This window comes from Salmo trutta, chromosome 27 (assembly GCF_901001165.1).
Source record: "Salmo trutta chromosome 27, fSalTru1.1, whole genome shotgun sequence".
NCBI lineage: Eukaryota > Metazoa > Chordata > Actinopteri > Salmoniformes > Salmonidae > Salmo > Salmo trutta.
Genome location: NC_042983.1, coordinates 36,760,339 through 36,779,806, shown reverse-complemented (window position 1 = coordinate 36,779,806; position 19,468 = coordinate 36,760,339). Strand labels below are relative to the sequence as shown.

The 19,468-nt window shown below is 45.2% G+C and overlaps 1 protein-coding gene across 2 annotated transcripts in view; it reads right to left on the bottom strand.

The window, feature by feature from the left end:
* The window catches only part of LOC115164974 (glutamate receptor ionotropic, delta-2), a 582,060-nt gene that overhangs the window by 237,534 nt on the left and 325,058 nt on the right, over nucleotides 1-19,468 (bottom strand). For both annotated transcript variants that reach the window (XR_003870040.1, XM_029717948.1), the window contains exons 3-4: nucleotides 13,187-13,471; nucleotides 5,015-5,220 (exon numbers count right to left, since the gene is read on the bottom strand). Coding sequence is in view for 1 of the 2 variants with exons in the window: in XM_029717948.1 (XP_029573808.1) it covers nucleotides 5,015-5,220; nucleotides 13,187-13,471 (491 nt within the window). In the remaining variant the exon portion in view is untranslated. The remainder of the gene's footprint in view (nucleotides 1-5,014; nucleotides 5,221-13,186; nucleotides 13,472-19,468) is intronic.

Below are 19,468 nucleotides of genomic sequence, written 5' to 3'. Positions count from 1 at the left end.
CCTCACCTCCCCGACACCTCCTTTCCAATGTCCCAACGTCTGTCCCTCTGTCTGTTTGGATGGCCTCTCAGTGACTCCACCAGACTAGTAGTGTCGTTAGTGTCAGGCCCGCGTCTGTCAACATCACACTTCACATCCAAAGCACATACTGTCTGTACATACACACGCCTGTCTGCATACACATACACATCCCCTCATACACGCCCAGTTGCCAACAGTCTCCACTCACCCAGCCCAAAACAAGCCTAATATTTTGGGATTTCTGTCAGACATCATCTGTTAGTCTTACAACTTGATTATTTGAAATAGCTTCAGACAGCTTCTTAATAAGATTTGTGGCTCTTATTATCTCATTCACCAAAGGAGTGCTGGCCCAACACAAAAAACAAACAACGCTTGTTTCTCTGACCTGCGATGGAAGATAAGTGATTACAAGCTTGCCAGCCAGTGTTGTGTTCTAAAATGTGATTTTGGAATGAGAAAAGGAATGTTAGAGGATTTTTAGATGGCTAGCATTCATCTTGAAGGGCTACAATCACTATCTGGGAGCTCCATAGATAACGATCCAGCATGGCGATAAAAGTAGAAAGCGTTTTTTCCATTTGCACTCGAGAATCATCTTGTGATAACAAAAAACTTCAAAACCATTAATGCCTGTCTCTGTTTATTTGTGTCTTTGAAACGCTCCCTTGGGTGTTCCAACTTCTGATGATAACATCAATCAAGTTATTAAAAGAAACAGTGGCGGATCTGTCAGCTCGTGGAGTGCCTTACAACGAATTACATTAGCATCTCCAAAATACTCTGTAGTTATTTAGTAATGAAACAAATCCAATCTGTGCCACACTTTCAATTTGCAAATAGCTTATTATAGGATCATTATCATTTAGAAATGGGCTCGTGCGACGTAAAAAATGCAGGTATAATTCAGGGCATAATTCAGGTATAATTCAGGGGATAATTCAGGTATAATTCAGGGGATAATTCAGGTATAATTCAGGGGATAATTCAGGGGATAATTCAGGGGATAATTCAGGGGATAATTCAGGGGATAATTCAGGGGATAATTCAGGGGATAAATTCCAGGGGATAATTCAGGGGATAAATTCCAGGGGATAATTCAGGGGATAATTCAGGGGATAATTCAGGGGATAATTCAGGGGATAAATTCCAGGGCATAATTTAGGGGATAATTCAGGGGATAAATTCCAGGGGAGAATTCAGGGGATAAATTCCAGGGGATAATTCAGGGGATAATTCAGGGGATAAATTCCAGGGGAGAATTCAGGGGATAAATTCCAGGGGATAATTCAGGGGATAGTTCAGGGGATAAATTCCAGGGGAGAATTCAGGGGATATGTTCCAGGGGATAATTCAGGGGATATGTTCCGGGGGATAATTCAGGGGATAAGTTCCAGGGGATAATTTAGGGGATAAGTTCCAGGGACAATTCATAGGGTCATTGATAGATTGGTCACTGACTGTTTTCCTCAAGGCATTGTGAGCATGTCATAAATCATTTCCACGTTGGCTTCATTCAAAACAGTCTCCTATCTTCCCTTAGAGAGTTTCTGTCTCCCTCTCACTCTGTTGTAGAACATGGCTGTTCTGTTCCCTATACAAGGAGTATTAAAATCAGTGCCTGGAGGTTCCGGAGTACTGCTGGTTTTCTGTTCTACCTGATAATGAATTGCACCCACTTGGTGTCCCAGGTCTAAATCCGTCCTTTATTAGAGGAGAACAATGAAAATCAGCAGTGGTACTGGCTTCAAGGTCCAGATTGGGATTTGAGTGTCCTACATAGGGCACTACTCCTAACTACAGTAGGCCCTGGTTAGAAGTAGTGCCCTATATACAGTAGGGGATAGGTGGCCGTCCCACACATACCCCATGTCAACAAACCAGTGAAACTAGTAACTAGTCCTATAAAAACTATTGTCCATATTAGCTAATTCTGCATCTCTTGGTTAACCACATTTCCACTACGTCCATCATATTTCTACATCAAAACATGTTTTCAGGCCTGCTCTTTTGAGGAAATCTTGAAAAAATATATTGTGGGGTTTATTAGGAAGAAGGCATGTCATTTTAGGATTTCATTTTAGATATGAGAAACTCTCAAGCTGAGATAATTTTAATATTTCAAAGTAAGGACATCAAATGGCAAAATTCATACTCTCTAGATATCAAAGAAGTACTTGAGAGGATATGGATTTCTAACTCTGTAGACTTATTGCAATCATTCCAGAAGCCTTTTCTAAAGAGCATCTTCTGCATTGTCTCAACCACTTCACATTGATACAACATTAACAGATGGTGCATCCCCTTGGAGACGCTCACTGATGACTTTCATTCTACACTAATCATGAACAGAAATCATTCAAATGACTTCATTTTAAGTGGTTTCTCATATAGGCATCTAAGTAATTCCTCAATTCCGATAACATAAGGCCATATCAGGCCAACAATCTATTCATCCATTCATTAGGAATACAAATGTTGACTTTCATAATACCCAAATCATGAATATGTTCTTAAAATGTGTTTTTAGTGTATGTCGATTCTTCTGTCGCGATCTTATTCATAAGTAAGGTGCAGGAGGAGAGCAAATAGTCTAGTCGTTATTTGATACAGGCCCATGTGTTGGCAATAAAACCAATCAGACAGAGCTAACCAAAAGATTAAGTAACGCATAAAATCACATAAGTTGGTTTTATGTGTGTGTGTTTGTCTACAGACTGTTTAGGGTGAGAAATGTGCCTATGCTAGCGTGTGGAGCAAACAGATGTTTAACAGTCCTTCCTGCTGTGTTAGAGAAACACACACACTACGCACAGGTAGGCACACACACACACACTACACTACAAAACTACACACATATACTGTCAACGCACGCACGCACGCACGCACGCACGCACGCAGTCACACACCCACAGGAAAAGAGGGGTAGTGAGCCCTGGCTACAATCTGTTTTCATCTAGCAGAAGAGCCTAATGCATTTTGTTAGGCCCTCTTGAAACAAATTATTTCAACAAATAAACTTGATAAAGCCAGATAGATCTTGTCATCCATTTTATCTCCAAATCGGTATCCAATCCATCTTACGCTATCTCACCGTGAAACAGGACATCCCTTTAGAGGATGTGTCAACCAAAACATTTTGGATTATAAATTCTACTTTGTGAGTTCTCAGAAAACCTCATTTAATCCCATGTGCAAATCGATGAGGATTGAACAGCAAGCATCTCTTGAGGGCAACCTTTCTTCGTCTCCACCCATGGAAATGTCAAGTTCTCCCTGAGGTGGTTACGAAGCAGACCCCAGGCCATGTCCTGACCCCCTATTACCACTGCCTATGGGACCTGTGCCGTCCACTGATATCCCATCCTCCCCTCTCCTCTCCACTCCTCTCCCCTCCACTCCACTTCTTTCATCTCCACTCCTCTCCTCTCCACTCCTCTCCACTCCACACCTCTCCTCTCCACTCCTCTCCCCTCCACTCCTCTCCACTCCTCTCCCCTCCACTCCTCTCCACTCCTCTCCCCTCCACTCCTCTCCCCTCCACTCCTCTCCACTCCTCTCCCCTCCACTCCTCTCCACTCCTCTCCCCTCCACTCCTCTCCCCTCCACTCCTCTCCACTCCTCTCCCCTCCACTCCTCTCCCCTCCACTCCTCTCCACTCCTCTCCCCTCCACTCCTCTTCGTTCATCTCCTCTCCACTCCACTCCTCTCCACTCCTCTTCTTTCATCTCCTCTCCACTCCTCTCCACTCCTCACCACTCCTTTCCTCTTTTCCCCTATCCACTCATTTCCTCTAATCTCCTCTCAACTCCTCTCCTCTCAATTGCATATCTCTCCACTCTATTCTCCACTCCTTTCCTCTACTCCACTCTCCTCTCCTGACCACTCCTCTCCACTCTCCTCTCCACTCCTTTCCTCTTCTCTCCACTCCACTCCTCTCCACTCCCCTCTCCACTCCTCTCCACTCCTCTCCACTCCTTTGCTTTCCTCTTCTCTCCTCTCCACTCCTCTCCACTCCTTTCCTCTCCTCTCCACTCCTCTCCACTCCTCTCCACTCCTTTGCTTTCCTCTTCTCTCCTCTCCACTCATTTTCTCTTCTCTCCTCTCCTCTCCACTCTACTCTACTCTCCTCTCCAGTACTCTCCACTATTCTCCTCTCCAACTACTCTCCTCTCCACTACTCTCCACTACTCTCCACTACTCTCCACTCCTCTACACTACTCTCCACTCCTCTCCTCTCCACTACTCTCCATTCTCCAGTTGGATTCATGAGGTCATGTTGTAATTACGAGAAGAGCAGAATCCCACGTGGGATTAACGAAGAAGCTAACCCTTCTTGTTTGAATTCCATATCATTAAAAATGTAAAGTAATGATATTCCTTATACGTTGTACTACACTTGCACTTGTCTCACACAGTATGAATAAAATATAGAGAAAAGCCCATTACTACTTTCTCATTGATAAAGAGAGTGGAGTGTGTCCCAAATGGCACTCTAAAGGCCGTGATTAAAAGGCCCTAGGCTAGTGCACTATAAAGGAAATAGGATGCCATTTGAGGTGTCTGTCATGAGGGATGTCTTTGTTCTTCAGAAAAAGGCACAGGCCTGATTATGGCACAATATGAACTAATTTTAAGATAATAACCTTTTAAGATGTATTAGTCCTAGTGTTTCAATGACTGCCTCCATGAGGTATATTAGTGATAATGTTGTAAAGTAAGTGGTATTCATGTGTGTGTGTGTGTGTGTGTGGGTGTGTGTGGGTGTGTGTGGATATGCAGGCCTGAATGTGCATGTGCATGTGCACGCGTGTGTGTGTGTGTGTGTGTGTCTGTGTGTGTGTGTGTGTGTGTGGACATGCAGGCCTGTATATGCATGTGCATGGTTGTGTAGACATGTGTGTGCGGGTGTGTGTGTGTGTGTGTGTGTGTGTGTGTGATTATGTGTGTGTGTGCGTGTTTCGTCAGACCTCCTCTCCCTCTCCCCCCGTACCTCAGTGATAAAGGCCTTGGCGGTGACGGGACTCATGAAGAGCACGGCCCGGCGCAGTGTGTCCCGGTAGCGGTGGAGCTCCTCCACCCTCATGGTTCTGAACATGCTGGTGATCATCATGTTGATGTTGGACTCCACCTTCTGCAGCGACACGTCCATGCCCTGCTGAGACGTCTTGTCCAGGAAGTCCTGGATCCCACGGATATCTATATGGAGGGGGATAGAGGGTAGAGGGAGAGAGTGGAGGTTGGTAGGAGCAGGAGAGAGAGAGAAGGAGAGAGAGTTGGAGTGGGAGAGACAGAGAAAGAGAAAGAGGGGAGGGGTGGGAGAGAGAGAGAAAGAGAGGAGGAGTGGGAGAGAGAGAAAGAGAGAGGAGGAGTTGAAGAGATAGAGAAAGAGAGAGGAGGAGTGAGAGAGAGAGAGAGAAAAAGAGGGGAGGAGTGCGAGAGAGAGAGAAAGAGAGAGAAGGAGTGGGAGAGAGAGAGAAAGAGAGGGGAGGAGTGAGAGAAAGAGAGGGGAGGAGTGGGAGAGAGAGAGAGAGAAAGAGAAAGAGAGGGGAGGAGTGGGAGAGAGAGAGAGAAAGAGAAAGAGAGGGGAGGAGTGAGAGAAAGAGAGGGGAGGAGTGGGAGAGAGAGAGAAAGAGAGGGGAGGAGTGAGAGAAAGAGAGGGGAGGAGTGGGAGAGAGAGAGAGAGAAAGAGAAAGAGAGGGGAGGAGTGGGAGAGAGAGAGAAAGAGAGGGGAGGAGTGGGAGATAGAGAGAAAGAGAGGGGAGGAGTGGGAGAGAGAGAGAAAGAGAGAGGAGGAGTGGGAGAGAGAGAAAGAGAGGGGAGGAGTGGGAGAGAAAGAGAGGGGAGGAGTGGGAGAGAAAGAGAGGGGAGGAGTGGGAGAGAAAGAGAGGGGAGGAGTGGGAGAGAAAGAGAGGGGAGGAGTGGGAGAGAGAGAGAAAGAGAGGGGAGGAGTAGGAGAGAGAAAGAGAAAGAAGGGAGGAGTGGGAGGGAGAGAAATAGTCAGAGAGCGAGAGAGAGTATGTAAGAGAGATAATTTCATCACATTTATTGTTGTGCTGACACCTGACATGGCAGTTCACAGTTTGACGAACAGGGACACAGAGTGCCAGATAAAACGTATTTTTGTCACATCCTGACCATAGAAAGCTGTTATTTTCTATGGTAGAGTAGGTCTGGGCGTGACAGTTTTTTTTCTAGTTTAGATTTTCTATGTTGTTATGTTCTAGTTTTTGTATTTCTAAGTTGTTGTTTTTTGGGATGATCTCCAATTAGAGGCAGCTGGTCATCGTTGTCTCTAATTGGAGATCATACTTAAGTAGTTGTTTTTCCCACCTGGGTTTGTGGGAGATTGTTTTTGAGTTAGTGTATGTTGCACCTCTTCATCACGGTTTGTTGTTTTTGTTCTTTAGTTTATTTGTGTATCTTGCATAGTTTCACAGTTCAATAAAATATGTGGAACGATACACACGGTGCACTTTGGTCCGCTCCTTCTGACAAACGACGTGACACTATAGAGTTAAAGACATGTCAATTAACTCAAAAACAGCTTATTGGAGACCACATTCCACCATTCCCCATTAATATGGACAGTATTTCAGTATACTACAAAATCATAGTATTACACATTCACATTTATCACAGCACATTCGCTCCTGTAGAAAAATGTTGTAATAGACAGAAGAGAATTAGCATTTCTCTTTCAGTGTGCTGGAGTTAGACCTGTGTAGTACATTTGTCACTGCAGCAGTGAGGTGGGCAACTGTCTCACTGAAGAGGTACATATTAAAATGAATCATCACTGAAGAGGTACATATTAAAATGAATCATCACTGAAGAGGTACATATTAAAATGAATCATCACTGAAGAGGTACATATTAAAATGAATCATCAGTCAGAGAGCTGACTGGCTGCTCATCTCTCTCTCCCCCTCCCTCCCTTTCCCCCTATCCCTCCTCTCTCTCTCCCTTCCCTCCCTTTCCCCCTCCTCCCATCTCTCTCTCTCTCTCTCTCTGTCTCTCTCTCCCCTCCCTCCTTTTCCCCCTATCCCCCCTCTCTCTGTCTCTCTCTCCCCTCCCTCCCTTTCCCCTATCCCCCCTCTCTCTCCCCTCCCTCCCTTTCCCCCTATACCCCCTCTCTCTCTCTCTCTCTCTCTGTCTCTCTCTCCCCCTCCCTCCCTCCCCTCCCTCCTTTCTCCCGACCCTCCCCCTCGTCTCTCGCCCCCTCCCTCCCTCCCTCCCTCCCTAACCCACCCTCTCCTCTCTCTCTGTCTCTCTCTCCCCCTCCTCCTCCCTAACCCACCCTCTCCTCTCTCTCGGTCTCTCTCTCCCCCTCCGCATCCTTTTCTCCCTACCCCCCCCTCTCTCTCTCCCCCTCCCTCCCTCCCTCCCTCCCTCCCTCCCTCCCTCCCTACCCACCCTCTCTCTCTCTCTGTCTCTCTCTCCCCCTCCCTCCCTCCCTACCCACCCTCTCTCTCTCTGTCTCTCTCTCCCCCTCCCTCCTTTTCTCCCTACCCCCCCTCTCTCTCTCCCCCTCCCCCTCCCCCCCTCCCTCCCTCCCTCCCACCCTCTCTTTCTCAGCTAGGAGGGCAGACCTTCATTAAACCCATTCTGCAGCTGGGTCACTGGCGGAATGCACAATCCAACTCCCACCAAACATGAGTTCAAAGGTGCCTTCCAAAATGTGGCACTGATTCAGAAATTGTGGGAAAAAGTTGTGCTTTGGTCTCTGAATAAATTGGTTCCGTGGTATACCAATGCCGACTATGTACTTCTATAGCGCTATAGTGTTGCTTTGCATATACAGTGCCTTCAGAGAGTATTCACACCCCTTGGATTTTTCCACATTTTGTTTTGTTACAGCCTGAATTTGGATTACATTTAGATGTTTGGTCACTGGCCTACACACAATACCCCATAACGTCAAAGTGGAATTATGTTTTTAGAAATGTTTACAAATTAATACAAAATGAAAAGCTGAAATGTCTTGAGTCAATAAGTATTCAACCCATTTGTTATGGTAAGCCTAAATAAGTTCAGGAATAAAAATGTGCTTAACAAGTCACATAATAAGTTGCATGGACTCTCTGTGCAGTAATAGTGTTTATTATGATTTTTGCATGACTACCTCATCTCTGTATGTTCAAATATTTGTAAGGTCCCACAGTTGAACAGTGATTAGAAACGGAATACATCTTAGCACAGGTAAATACTAGAGGAAAACCAGGTTCAGTCTGCTTTCCAACAGACACTGGGAGACAGAATCACCTTTCAGCAGGACAATAACCTAAAACACAAGGCCAAATATACACTGGAGTTACAATCAATGTTCCTGTGTGGCCTACTGTAGTACCAGTTTGACTTTAATCTGATTGAAAATCTATGGCAAGACTTAAAAATGGCTGTCTAGCAATGATCAACAACCAACTTGACAGAGATTGAATAATTATTTAAATAATAATGTGCACATATTGTAAAATCCAGATTTGCAAAGCTCTTAGGCTCTTAGAGACCCAAAAAGACACATCTGGGTCTGCCAAAATTGATTCTACCATATATTGACTCAGGGGTGTGAATATTCATTTTCAATAAATGTACAAACATTTCTGATAAAATGTTTTCACTTTGTCATTATATGGTGTTGTGTGTAAATGATTGAGATTGTTTTATTTATTTAATCAATTTAGAATTCAGGCTGTAACACAACAAAATGTGGAATAAGTCAAGGGCTGTGAAACTGTTTGAAGCCACTGTATGTCTATATGGTGTACATTAGTTGACTAATAATGTAGTTGATGTGAACAAATGATGACATTGCCTCCTTGTCATTGTCATCATTAAACAATGAACAGATGAATTGCACCTCATTAGATGCTGGGCTGAGTCGATGGTGTAAGGTGTTAGGGAGTATATACACAGCACCAACCAACACAGAGGGACAGGAAAAAACACACAGCCAGATGACTTGACGAACGATCCAGTTCCGGATGACATCATCAGTCAGGGTCAAAAGGTCAGAGGGTGAGAGTTGGCCTGGAGAGATGCCCATGCAGAGGACGAGGGGAGGAGAACATGCAGGAAGTGTCTACTTATAGGCCCCTGTGTCGCCACGGTTTTCAGAGAGGGCTGGGGGGCGGGGCTCGGACTCCACACACCAGCTTGTCTTTTTATTTCGGGAAACGTTTTATGACACATGGAGGGAGGAATACCCAGAGGTCCCTGCTGATGCACACGCCATTCGGTCGGCAGCTGGACTGCTGCTGTTTACAACGTGACTGTGTAGGGTGAGGAGGGAGGGAGGGAGGGAGGGAGGGAGGGAGGGAGGGAGGGAGGGAGGGAGGGAGGGAGGGAGGGAGGGAGGGAGAGAGGGAGGGAGGGAGACGGATATCGAATAGTGAGGAAGTAAAAGAGTGTTGCTAATGTGAGTTCTTCATTACCATTACAGCTCGATAAAGAAGTGACACTAATGCCCCAGCCGGCAACATGCCAGGCTGCCACTGGTGCTATTGTTGTTATTGTCACCCTGGTTTACATTATGAGACTACAGGAGAATAATACAGACTGGGAAAATGAACAAACAGAGATGTGTTGGTACGAGGCACTTTCAATCAGTGAGAAAATACACAGGCGTAATTACAATCCAGATTAGCGTCTTCATTATCGTTAGTATTGAGAGAGGGGGTGCAGCGCTCTAGGTCTATACACTCTATATGCTATGAGTCACAGCTCTACAACTAAGAGAATGTCTGGGGATCATCCACTTAACCTTGGTGCTGGCTAATTTAATCCAAATCTAGTTATATATATATATATATATATATATATATATGGATTTACTCAGTTGTACACAGCAATGTTGTCCCAATAGCTCAGAAATGATTATTTCCCACAATTCTAGCAGAAATGGGCATTGCCATGTAAAGGTCCTGAGGCAAACTCCTGTGGTGTATTCACTAAGAACCAAGCAAAAGCAAATGGACGAAACCTGAATTTGTCCAACAAGAAATGCTTGTTATAGTTTTTCTAACTGCCACGCCAAATACACGCCAATCGCCAAATGGTAACGTCGATTCACTGAGGCAAAAAGGACAAAAAAGGGAACTGTGCATTTTCTATATTAGTGGGTTAGGGTCGGGTTAGGGTCGGGTTAGGGTCGGGTTAGGGTCGGGTTAGGGTCGGGTTAGGGTCGGGTTGGGAGCTCAGATTTTCACTTTATCACATATAGTCAAACAGTTGTGGATGGGTTAGGAGTAATTGTATGTGTGTGTGTGCGTGTGGGTGTGTGTGTGCTACATGCAGATTGAGTGAGGTACAGGTCTCAGGCTACCTCCATCAATCCCAGAGTAGCTTCAGCATCTCTTCTGTGGCTGATGCTTTTACTATGCTTCACAACACACCTGCTTTACAAAGGCTGCCTCGCACCATAAATCTCCCTCAGAAAATACATTTTCATAATTTTCCCTCGGAAAAGAAATGGCTCCCTGTAAATCTGAAAGGCTAAGCAGCGGAAGTGTTTAGGCTGAGATTTGAGGCTCATGGCACATATTACTATTATTATTATTATTTGGGGCGGCAGGTAGCCTAGCGGTTAGAGCATTGGGCCAGTAACCGAAAGGTTGTTCGATTTAATCCCCGAGCTGACAAGGTAAAAATCTGTCATTCTGCCCGTGAACAAGGCAGCTAACCCACTGTTCCCCGGTAGACGTCATTGTAAATAAGAATTTGTTCATAACTGACATGTCTAGTTAAATAGAGATTAAAAATGTATATGTATTATTTGAGGCTCGTGGCACAGCTGCTCACCAGGAACTGGTGAGTATTTAGAAAATACCTTCCCAAGGTGTTATATATACAATCAGAATGTTTTATTAAATTGTACAAAAAAAAATCTACTACATTGTTTTACTGTAAATGATGTTGCTACCTTGGATCATTTCAAATATATGTAAATATTTTGTAAATAATAAATAATGGCTAAAAAGCTAAATCTATTTTCTGCCTCTAATACGTTGTACTCTCACAGAACTAAATCTATTTTCTGCCTAATACGTTGTACTCTCACAGAACTGGATCAGAAGGGATACATGTACAGCACAAGTGCCACCTTCCCAAATCTATTGGTTTCCCATTTTGGAGAGGTGGCTGGGGATTGGTCAGAAGTGGGGCCAATGCTCAACCAATACAAAGGCTGCTTCTATGGTGGTAGCAGATTCTGGCAACGTCCCAAATTGCACTCTATTCCTTATATAGTCCACTGCTTTATAACCAGGGGCATAAAGGAAGCCCCATAGGGCTCTGATAATGCACTATGTAGGGAATAGGGAGCCATTGGGGATGCAGTCTTTGGGGTCCCTCTCGGCTTCCTCTCTACCCACCATCAACAACATTGGGCCTACTTAATCATGTGGCCCCTCCAGTGTAGCTGTGTTATCGATCCCTGCACATGTTCTCTGCTTGAGGAATCTCGATGTGCTCCACAGTGGCTCCAACATCCAACTGGGATTTCACCTGCATCTTGTTTCCACCTGTTTTCCCAGAGTAGCTGTAGCCAGCATCATAGCCTAGGCCTAGGAGGCTTGGTAATATGCAGTCCTGTTGGGGAATGTCCTACTCCAACAGATGAAGTTGCGAGCCCTGTAGGATAGACTATAGCCCGGTCCCAGATCTCTTTGTGCTTTTGCCTACTCCACTGACATTGTCAAGCCAAACAGTCTGGCAATTCGGCATTCTCAAATATGAACATTATATCATTAATGAGCTGGAGGAGAAAGAGGATTTGAGCCTGATTCAATAACCACTACAGCTACCCTTCCTTCACACATTTGGGGATTGTTAATTTTTTTGGTTCCACAGATCGTATTTGGCATGACAATTCCATAAGGAGATGACAAAACAACCCAGGCTAGATAGAGTGATAAACTCTGATCTGGAACCCAGGCTAGTTAGATGTATAAACTCTGATAGGAGTGACACCTCTGTGAACTCTCAAGCCCAAATCCCCCGGTACACAGACACAGAACTCCTATCGTTTTCAGTCTTCAGATTGCACCACTAGACCTAAACAAGATAGAGGAGTGGGCAACCCAATTCAATTTACACATACACACTGTATTATCCCCAATTTACACATACACACTCCAGAGTCCCCAAAGCCAGACGAAGACGAGGCGATGTGTAAGAGAACATTGTTACATCTCAAAGAGCTCGGGCTTAGAGACTGGGACGGTTAATACCTTGGAGGACCATCTTCTGGTGAATGGGGCGGGCAGCCGCAGAGAGTCGTTATAGCACTACACAATGCCACAGTGCAACTGGCAGTGTGAGACCCAAAATGGTTCTGCCGGCTGTTCTTCTGGGAGCCACACGTATTTAGCCAGCCTTGATGCTTTTAACCTGGTGCAGTGGACCATGGGAGATGAGCTCCATAGGGACAGACAGGGGGAGTGGAGATGAAGCTGCCTCACTCCCACACACAGGGCCAGACAGACGGATCTACACACTTACACATCTAGTGATAAACAATCCCTATCTCTCCGCCTCTCTCTCTCTTTCTCTCTCAGGCACAAACACACACACACATACACATAAAAACACATACACACAGACACACGCTCTGTCTCTCCCTCCCTCCCTCCCTCCCTCCCTCCCTCCCTCCCTCCCTCCCTCCCTCCCACAAACAGTATGTACACATATAATCCAGTGTAATGAAGGTGGATGGAGATGGTGGGGAACATTAACTATGTTGGTGCATTGACTCTGGTCCTCCAGAATGCAGGGAGTTCAGGCCGTTAACCATTAGCATGCTAATGTCTGCCAAGCTGCGAGTCCATCAGATCTCCATCACACATCTTCATACATCATTGAATCCTTCCCTATGAATATCAGCTATAGTGCATCCCTCCCCACTTCCTACTCTCTGCACCCCCCTTCTCAGCATACCTGGGTTCACATACTATTCAACATTTGCAAATACTTTAAGAGTGTTTGCTTAAGCCTGCAAGGAATGCCAGGTGGGCGGGGTTTGCCTCTTGAGACCTTTCCATTGGTTCCATTGCAAAAGGCAAGCTCAATCAAGCATAGATACAGTATTAGGAATTATTTTTAATAGTATATGAGCCCAGGACCACTTCCCTCTCTTCCCATAACACCCCCGTCGGCAGATTCTTACCGTATTCCTGGTCGTAGAAGATGATGAACTTCTGCCAGCTGTACTCGCTGACCACTTGGAGGATGACGTCGTTGAGGTAGACGGGCGGGCGAACGAAGAGGGTGTAGTCATCCTGGCGGCCGCGGCTGACGAGGGGACAGCTGGAGCGAGGGGTGCCGGCGGGGGCACGCTGGATGAACAGGTGCGGGATGTGCATGGCGTCCGCCAGCGACTGCAGGGAGCCCGCCGACATACAGCCAACTGAGCTAATAAGAGCCAGGATCCCCCTGTTCATCAACTCACAGGCTGCACAGTGGGAGATAGAGAGGGAGGTGGGGGGAAGAGGGGGGAAGGAGGGAGGGATTAGGGGAAAGACAGAAAGAGAGAGAGAGAGAGAGCGAGAGAGAGAGGGCGAGTTATTTAAAGTTCTCAAACTGAGTAAGAGAAAAGGGAATAGTAATGGACGTACAGTAAGGACATATACACACTGTGCCACTCTTTTCTTGGAGGAATCTGGATTATTACTGTATGATAAAGTTGTTAGCTTTAATCAGGAGCCAGCAGCAAAAGCAGGGGCTGATATATGAGTCTTCTATCATTTTAATTACCATACTGGAACAGTGTGAATATCATTCCTTCCACTCCATTTAGAGATTCCTTTAAAAGCGATATTTTTAGAGACTGTGTGAATTCTGTGGCTATGACCAGGCAAGTCATTACTGGAACACAGACTGACACAACCGGAGTAGCTATGTATGTATGTACTGTATGTACTGTATGTACTGTATGTATGTATGTATGTACTGTATGTATGTATGTGCTGTATGTACTGTATGTATGTATGTATGTGCTGTATGTATGTACTGTATGTACTGTATGTATGTATGTACTGTATGTATGTATGTGCTGTATGTACTGTATGTATGTATGTGCTGTATGTATGTATGTATGTATGTATGTATGTATGTATGTATGTAATGTATGTATGTACTGTATGTATGTATGTATGTACTGTATGTACTGTATGTATGTATGTATGTACTGTATGTATGTATGTATGTACTGTATGTATGTATGTATGTACTGTATGTACTGTATGTATGTATGTATGTACTGTATGTATGTACTGTATGTATGTATGTGCTGTATGTATGTACTGTATGTACGAATGCACGCATATAAGTACACAGACACACACAACACAAACACACACCCAGACAACCACGCACACACATCTACCCTCCTAGTTCTGGGCTGTGTAGCCAGGCCAACAACACCCCACCCACAACCACGCACATATCTTTCCACCTACTCACATACGCACACACACAATTAAACACCCACGCCAACAGGAAGCATCTGTGACAACACCAGTGTCCCTGTGCATCACAGCCTCCTCTCATCTCAAAGGAATTAGACTCCATGCGGTGTGTATACTCGGCTGAATCAGGCTATTTTAAAAGCGTACCTCAAAGGCTGTGTAGCCTGGCCAACAACACCCCACCTCCAACCTCCTTCACTATCCCCTTCATCCCCCACCCCCTCACCACGTTGGCCTGCCTGCCCACTCGTCCCTTGCACCCGCTCACTCCCCAGGATGCACGCTGACATTAGACACCAACATTCATCTCACTTCTAACGCTGGTTTTCTTGTCACAGAGTTGGGAAGGTGAAACATGGAGTGGCTGGTGGAGCTGTGATGCAGAGTAATTTGCCAACTCTGACAGAGAAATAGAAGTGTCAAGTAAGGGTGTGCTAGAATAGAGGCAGGAATAATGCTGCTAAGAAAACCTGATCGAAAAAAGGAGAGAGAGAGAGAGAGAGAGAGAGAGAGAGAGAGAGAGAGAGAGAGAGAGAGCGAGAGAGCGATAGAAAGAGAGCGTGAAAGAGAGAGAAAGATAGAGAGAGAGCTAGAGAGAGAAAAAGAGAGCTAGTTGAGAGAGCTAGAGAGAGAGAGAGAGAGCGATAGAAAGAGAGCGTGAAAGAGAGAGAGAAAGATAGAGAGAGAGCTAGAGAGAGAGAAAGAGAGCTAGTTGAGAGAGCTAGAGAGAGAGAGAGAGAGCGATAGAAAGAGAGCGTGAAAGAGAGAGAGAAAGATAGAGAGAGAGCTAGAGAGAGAGAAAGAGAGCTAGTTGAGAGAGCTAGAGAGAGAGAGAGGGAGAAAGAGAGCTAGTTGAGAGAGCTAGAGAGAGAAAGATAGAGAGAAAAAGAAAGAGAGCTAGAGAGAGAGAGAGAAAGAGAGAGAGAAAGATAGAGAGAAAAAAGAGCTAGAGAGCGAGAGAGAGAGCTAGAGAGAGAGCTAGAGAGAGAGCTAGAGAGAGAGAAAGATAGAGAGAGAAAGAGAGCTAGAGAGAGAGAGAGAAAGATAGAGAGAAAAAAAGAGCTAGAGAGAGAGAGCGAGAGAGAGAGCTAGAGAGAGAGAAAGATAAAGAGAGAAAGAGAGCTAGAGAGAGAGAGAGAAAGATAGAGAGAAAAAAAGAGCTTGAGAGAGAGAGCGAGAGAGAGAGCTAGAGAGAGAGCTAGAGAGAGAGAAAGAGAGCTAGTTGAGAGAGCTAGAGAGAGAGAGACAGAGAGAGAAAGATAGAGAGAAAAAAAGAGCTAGAGAGAGAGCTAGAGAAAGCAAGAGAGAGCTAGAGAGAGAGAAAGATAGAGAGAGAAAGAAAGAGAGAAAGATAGAGAGAAAAAAAGAGCTAGAGAGAGAGCGAGAGAGAGAGCTAGAGAGCGAGAGAGAGAGCGAGAGATAACACAAACTCCCAACAGCAGCTCTGCCAATGGAGGAGCAAGGATGTGCCACAAGAATTTAGTGGACTCTTCAATATCATCCCTACCACTACCAGACACACAGACATAAACACACACACATCTCGCTTTCTCTCTCTCTCTCTCTCTCTCTCTCTCTCTCTAGTTCTCTCTCTCTCACTAAGGCGCAAGGCACCAAGGTTAACACAACCGCCACATTTCTTATTAATCATCTTATGTGACTAGAAAAGTGATGATGTGGTGTAAAACTTCACAAAAAGTTATTCAACATTTTTTTTCTTCTTAAACTTAAGAGTTGAAGTACTCTTGAAGGCTGCACTTTATAAATTCAGCCTTGAATAATGAATCAATCTTACAATATATAATTACTTATAAACTGGGTGGTTCGAGCTCTGAATGCTGATTGGCTGACAGCTGTGGTATATCAGACTGTATACCACGGGTATGACAAAACATTTATTTGCACTGCTTTAATTACGTTGGTAACCAGTTTATAATAGCAATAAGGCAAATCAAATCCAATTTTATTTGTCATATGCGCTGAATACAACAGTGAAATGCACCTCAGGGGTTTGTGGTATATGGGCAATATACCACGGCTAAGGGCTGTATCCAGGCACTCAGCGTTGTGTTGTGTTTAAGAACAGCCCTTAGCCGTGGTATATTAGCCATATACCACACGCCCTCGTGCCTTATTGGTTAAGTACAAAACAGACTATGTGGCTTTGTTAGTATTGAATTAGTAATGGCATCAATGACACATTATTTTATCCTTTTAAGGGGCAATCTATGATTGGTACATTAATGACATTATGGCTATAAAATGATTATTACTGCCTTAAAGAGTATTTCTCTGATGGATTAATGGACCTAATGGACCTAATGCAGTCTTTTTTCATCTGAATATGCTTTGCTAACAGAGTACGCTAACATGTAGGGCGATCACTTAACAAGCCTCGCTTAGTGGCGTCATGGCCTCGGTGGAGGACAGCCAGGCTAATCGTCATGGCTTCGGCGGAGGATAGCCAGGCTAATCGTCATGGCTTCAGTAGAGGATAGCCAGGCTAATCGTCATGGCTTCGGCGGAGGACAGCCAGGCTAATCGTCATGGCTTCGGCGGAGGATAGCCAGGCTAATCGTCATGGCTTCGGAGGAGGATAGCCAGGCTAATCGTCATGGCTTCGGCGGAGGACAGCCAGGCTAATCGTCATGGCTTCGGCGGAGGATAGCCAAGCTAATCTGCACTTATTGAGACACAATTACCACCCTCCTCTCTCACATCAAACACTTAAGTCAGCAGGGGTCTCAAATATTTTCTCATTAGCGTACGTTAACTCCTTAACTGCGGCTTGGCGCAACCCCGACCACCTTGTTACATCATTGAAACGTGCGAGACGTAGTGCGGCAGAACGAAATACAACAACTGTACTGTTACCAGGTAACAAAAGAGAAAAAGCTCAAGGTTGCAATGGACAACACACAACAACCTTGAATCATGACTTCAGAGTACAGTTCACTTGAGTCCCAGGAGTAGCATGGCAGTTAACCAACTAGGTGTGTGTGTGTGTGTGTGTGTGTGTGTGTGTGTGTGTGTGTGTGTGTGTGTGTGTGTGTGTGTGTGTGTGTGTGTGTGTGTGTGTGTGTGTGTGCGTGTGTGTGTGTGTGTGTGTGTGTAGCCCTGCCTAATGCTGCAGTCACACGAGAGTGGGAGTGAAGTGACTGCAGACTGTACTACAGAAAGGCCCCATTTACTCCAGACAGGGGAACATGAGAGAGCTCAATAACATGCTCTGCTGCAGACAGAGCTCTCCACCTCGCTCACTGTCAACTCACCTACACAATACACCTATTGCCATACAGTATGGGGGAGTGAGGAGGGGTACATCCCACATGTGTGTGTGTGTGCACGCACCTCTGTGTAAGTGTGAATGCGTGTATTTCTGTGTGTGCATGTGTGTGTTAACTGAACGCCTGCACATACATCAGGATGTTTCTCTTTGTGTGTCTGTGTTTATTTGTTTGCTGCTGTTGGCCGTCCTATTTCTCTGTCTGTCGTTCTGTCTGTCCGTCCGTCCGTCCATCTGTCTGTGTCTCTCGCTCTTGCAGTGCATGCTGGACGTTTTTGGGAGTTTGAGTGTTTGGTGTGGAGGGCTCTGTCATAACTTATTTTCTTGATTCTTTCCTTGGTCTTTCATTTCAAATTGTATTTTCTATGGTGGAGGGTTAATGCTCTATTTGTTTTAGCGGTACCCACAGTTTTTTTCAAAGTTAGGGAGGAAGAGGATAGAGTCTAGTCATGCTATAGATGGTGGTGTAGACGAGGCTGGGACTAGTCAGGCTATAGATGGTGATGCAGCTGTGGCTGGGTCTAGTCATGCTATGGATGATGGTGTACATGAGGCTGGGTCTAGTCATATCATGGATGGTGGTGTAGCTGAAGCTGGATCTCGTCAGGTTATGCTAGTGGATGAGGAGAGTATAGTGGGGAAGGGTAAGTGACTGGGGGGGTGGAGGACGGAAGAGGAAAAAGGGGGAGAAGAAAAGAGTTGGGATGGGAGAGGCTGGTGTGGTAACAGGCACTAAAGAACCTTTGCCTGGTGTTGGGGGCGGAGGTAGTCAGGATGGGAGATGGAGATGAGGAGAAGGAAGGTGAGTCTGAGTCTGAGGACGATGAGGAGGATTTAATTTCAGACTCATCCTCAATGGGTCCAGAGCTGATAGCCAGTCAGGCAGAAGGGTCAAGGTACACGGTAAGGGAACTGTCAAGGTTCCTGAATGAGACTAAAGGGAAAAAAGTTAATATTGAGGCTTTTTTTTGCGATCCGGTAAAGTTTGTAAGATCAGAACAACACCCTATGAAAAATTAGGGGCCTGGTGTCCTCTCACCCAGGAAACAGTTTAGGTTCAGGAAGTGGGTAACAACCGTGCGTAAAGGTCTACCTTCAGACGCTGTTAAGATGTATTGTTTCTTTCTGGCACTGGGGCTTTTGAGCTTTGCTATTGGTCTCTGTCTTTGCTGGCTTTTCTCCCACTTATGGAGACTCTTTGGGTAGGCTCGCTTAATATAAATGGCGCCAGAGATGTGGGAAATAGGAGTGTGTTGGGTGAATACAGTTGAAGTCGGAAGTTTACAAACTCTTAGGTTGTAGTCATTAAAACTCATTTTTCAACCACTCCACAAATTTCTTGTTAACAAACTATAGTTTTGGCAAGTTGGTTAGGACATCTACTTTGTGCATGACACAAGTCATTTTTGCTTGACATCATGGAAAAATCAAAAGAAATCAGCCAAGACTTCAGAAAAAAATTGAGACCTCTACAAGTCTGGTTCATCCTTGAGAGCAATTTCCAAATGCCTGAAGGTACCACGTTCATACCGCTCAAGAAGGAAACAAAAATTAAATTGTTTGGCCATAATGACCATTGTTATGTTTGGAGGAAAAATGGGGAGGCTTGCAAGTCGAAGAACACCATCCCAACCATGAAGCATGGGGGTGGCAGCATCATGTTGTGGGGGTGCTTTTCTGCAGGAAGGACTGGTAC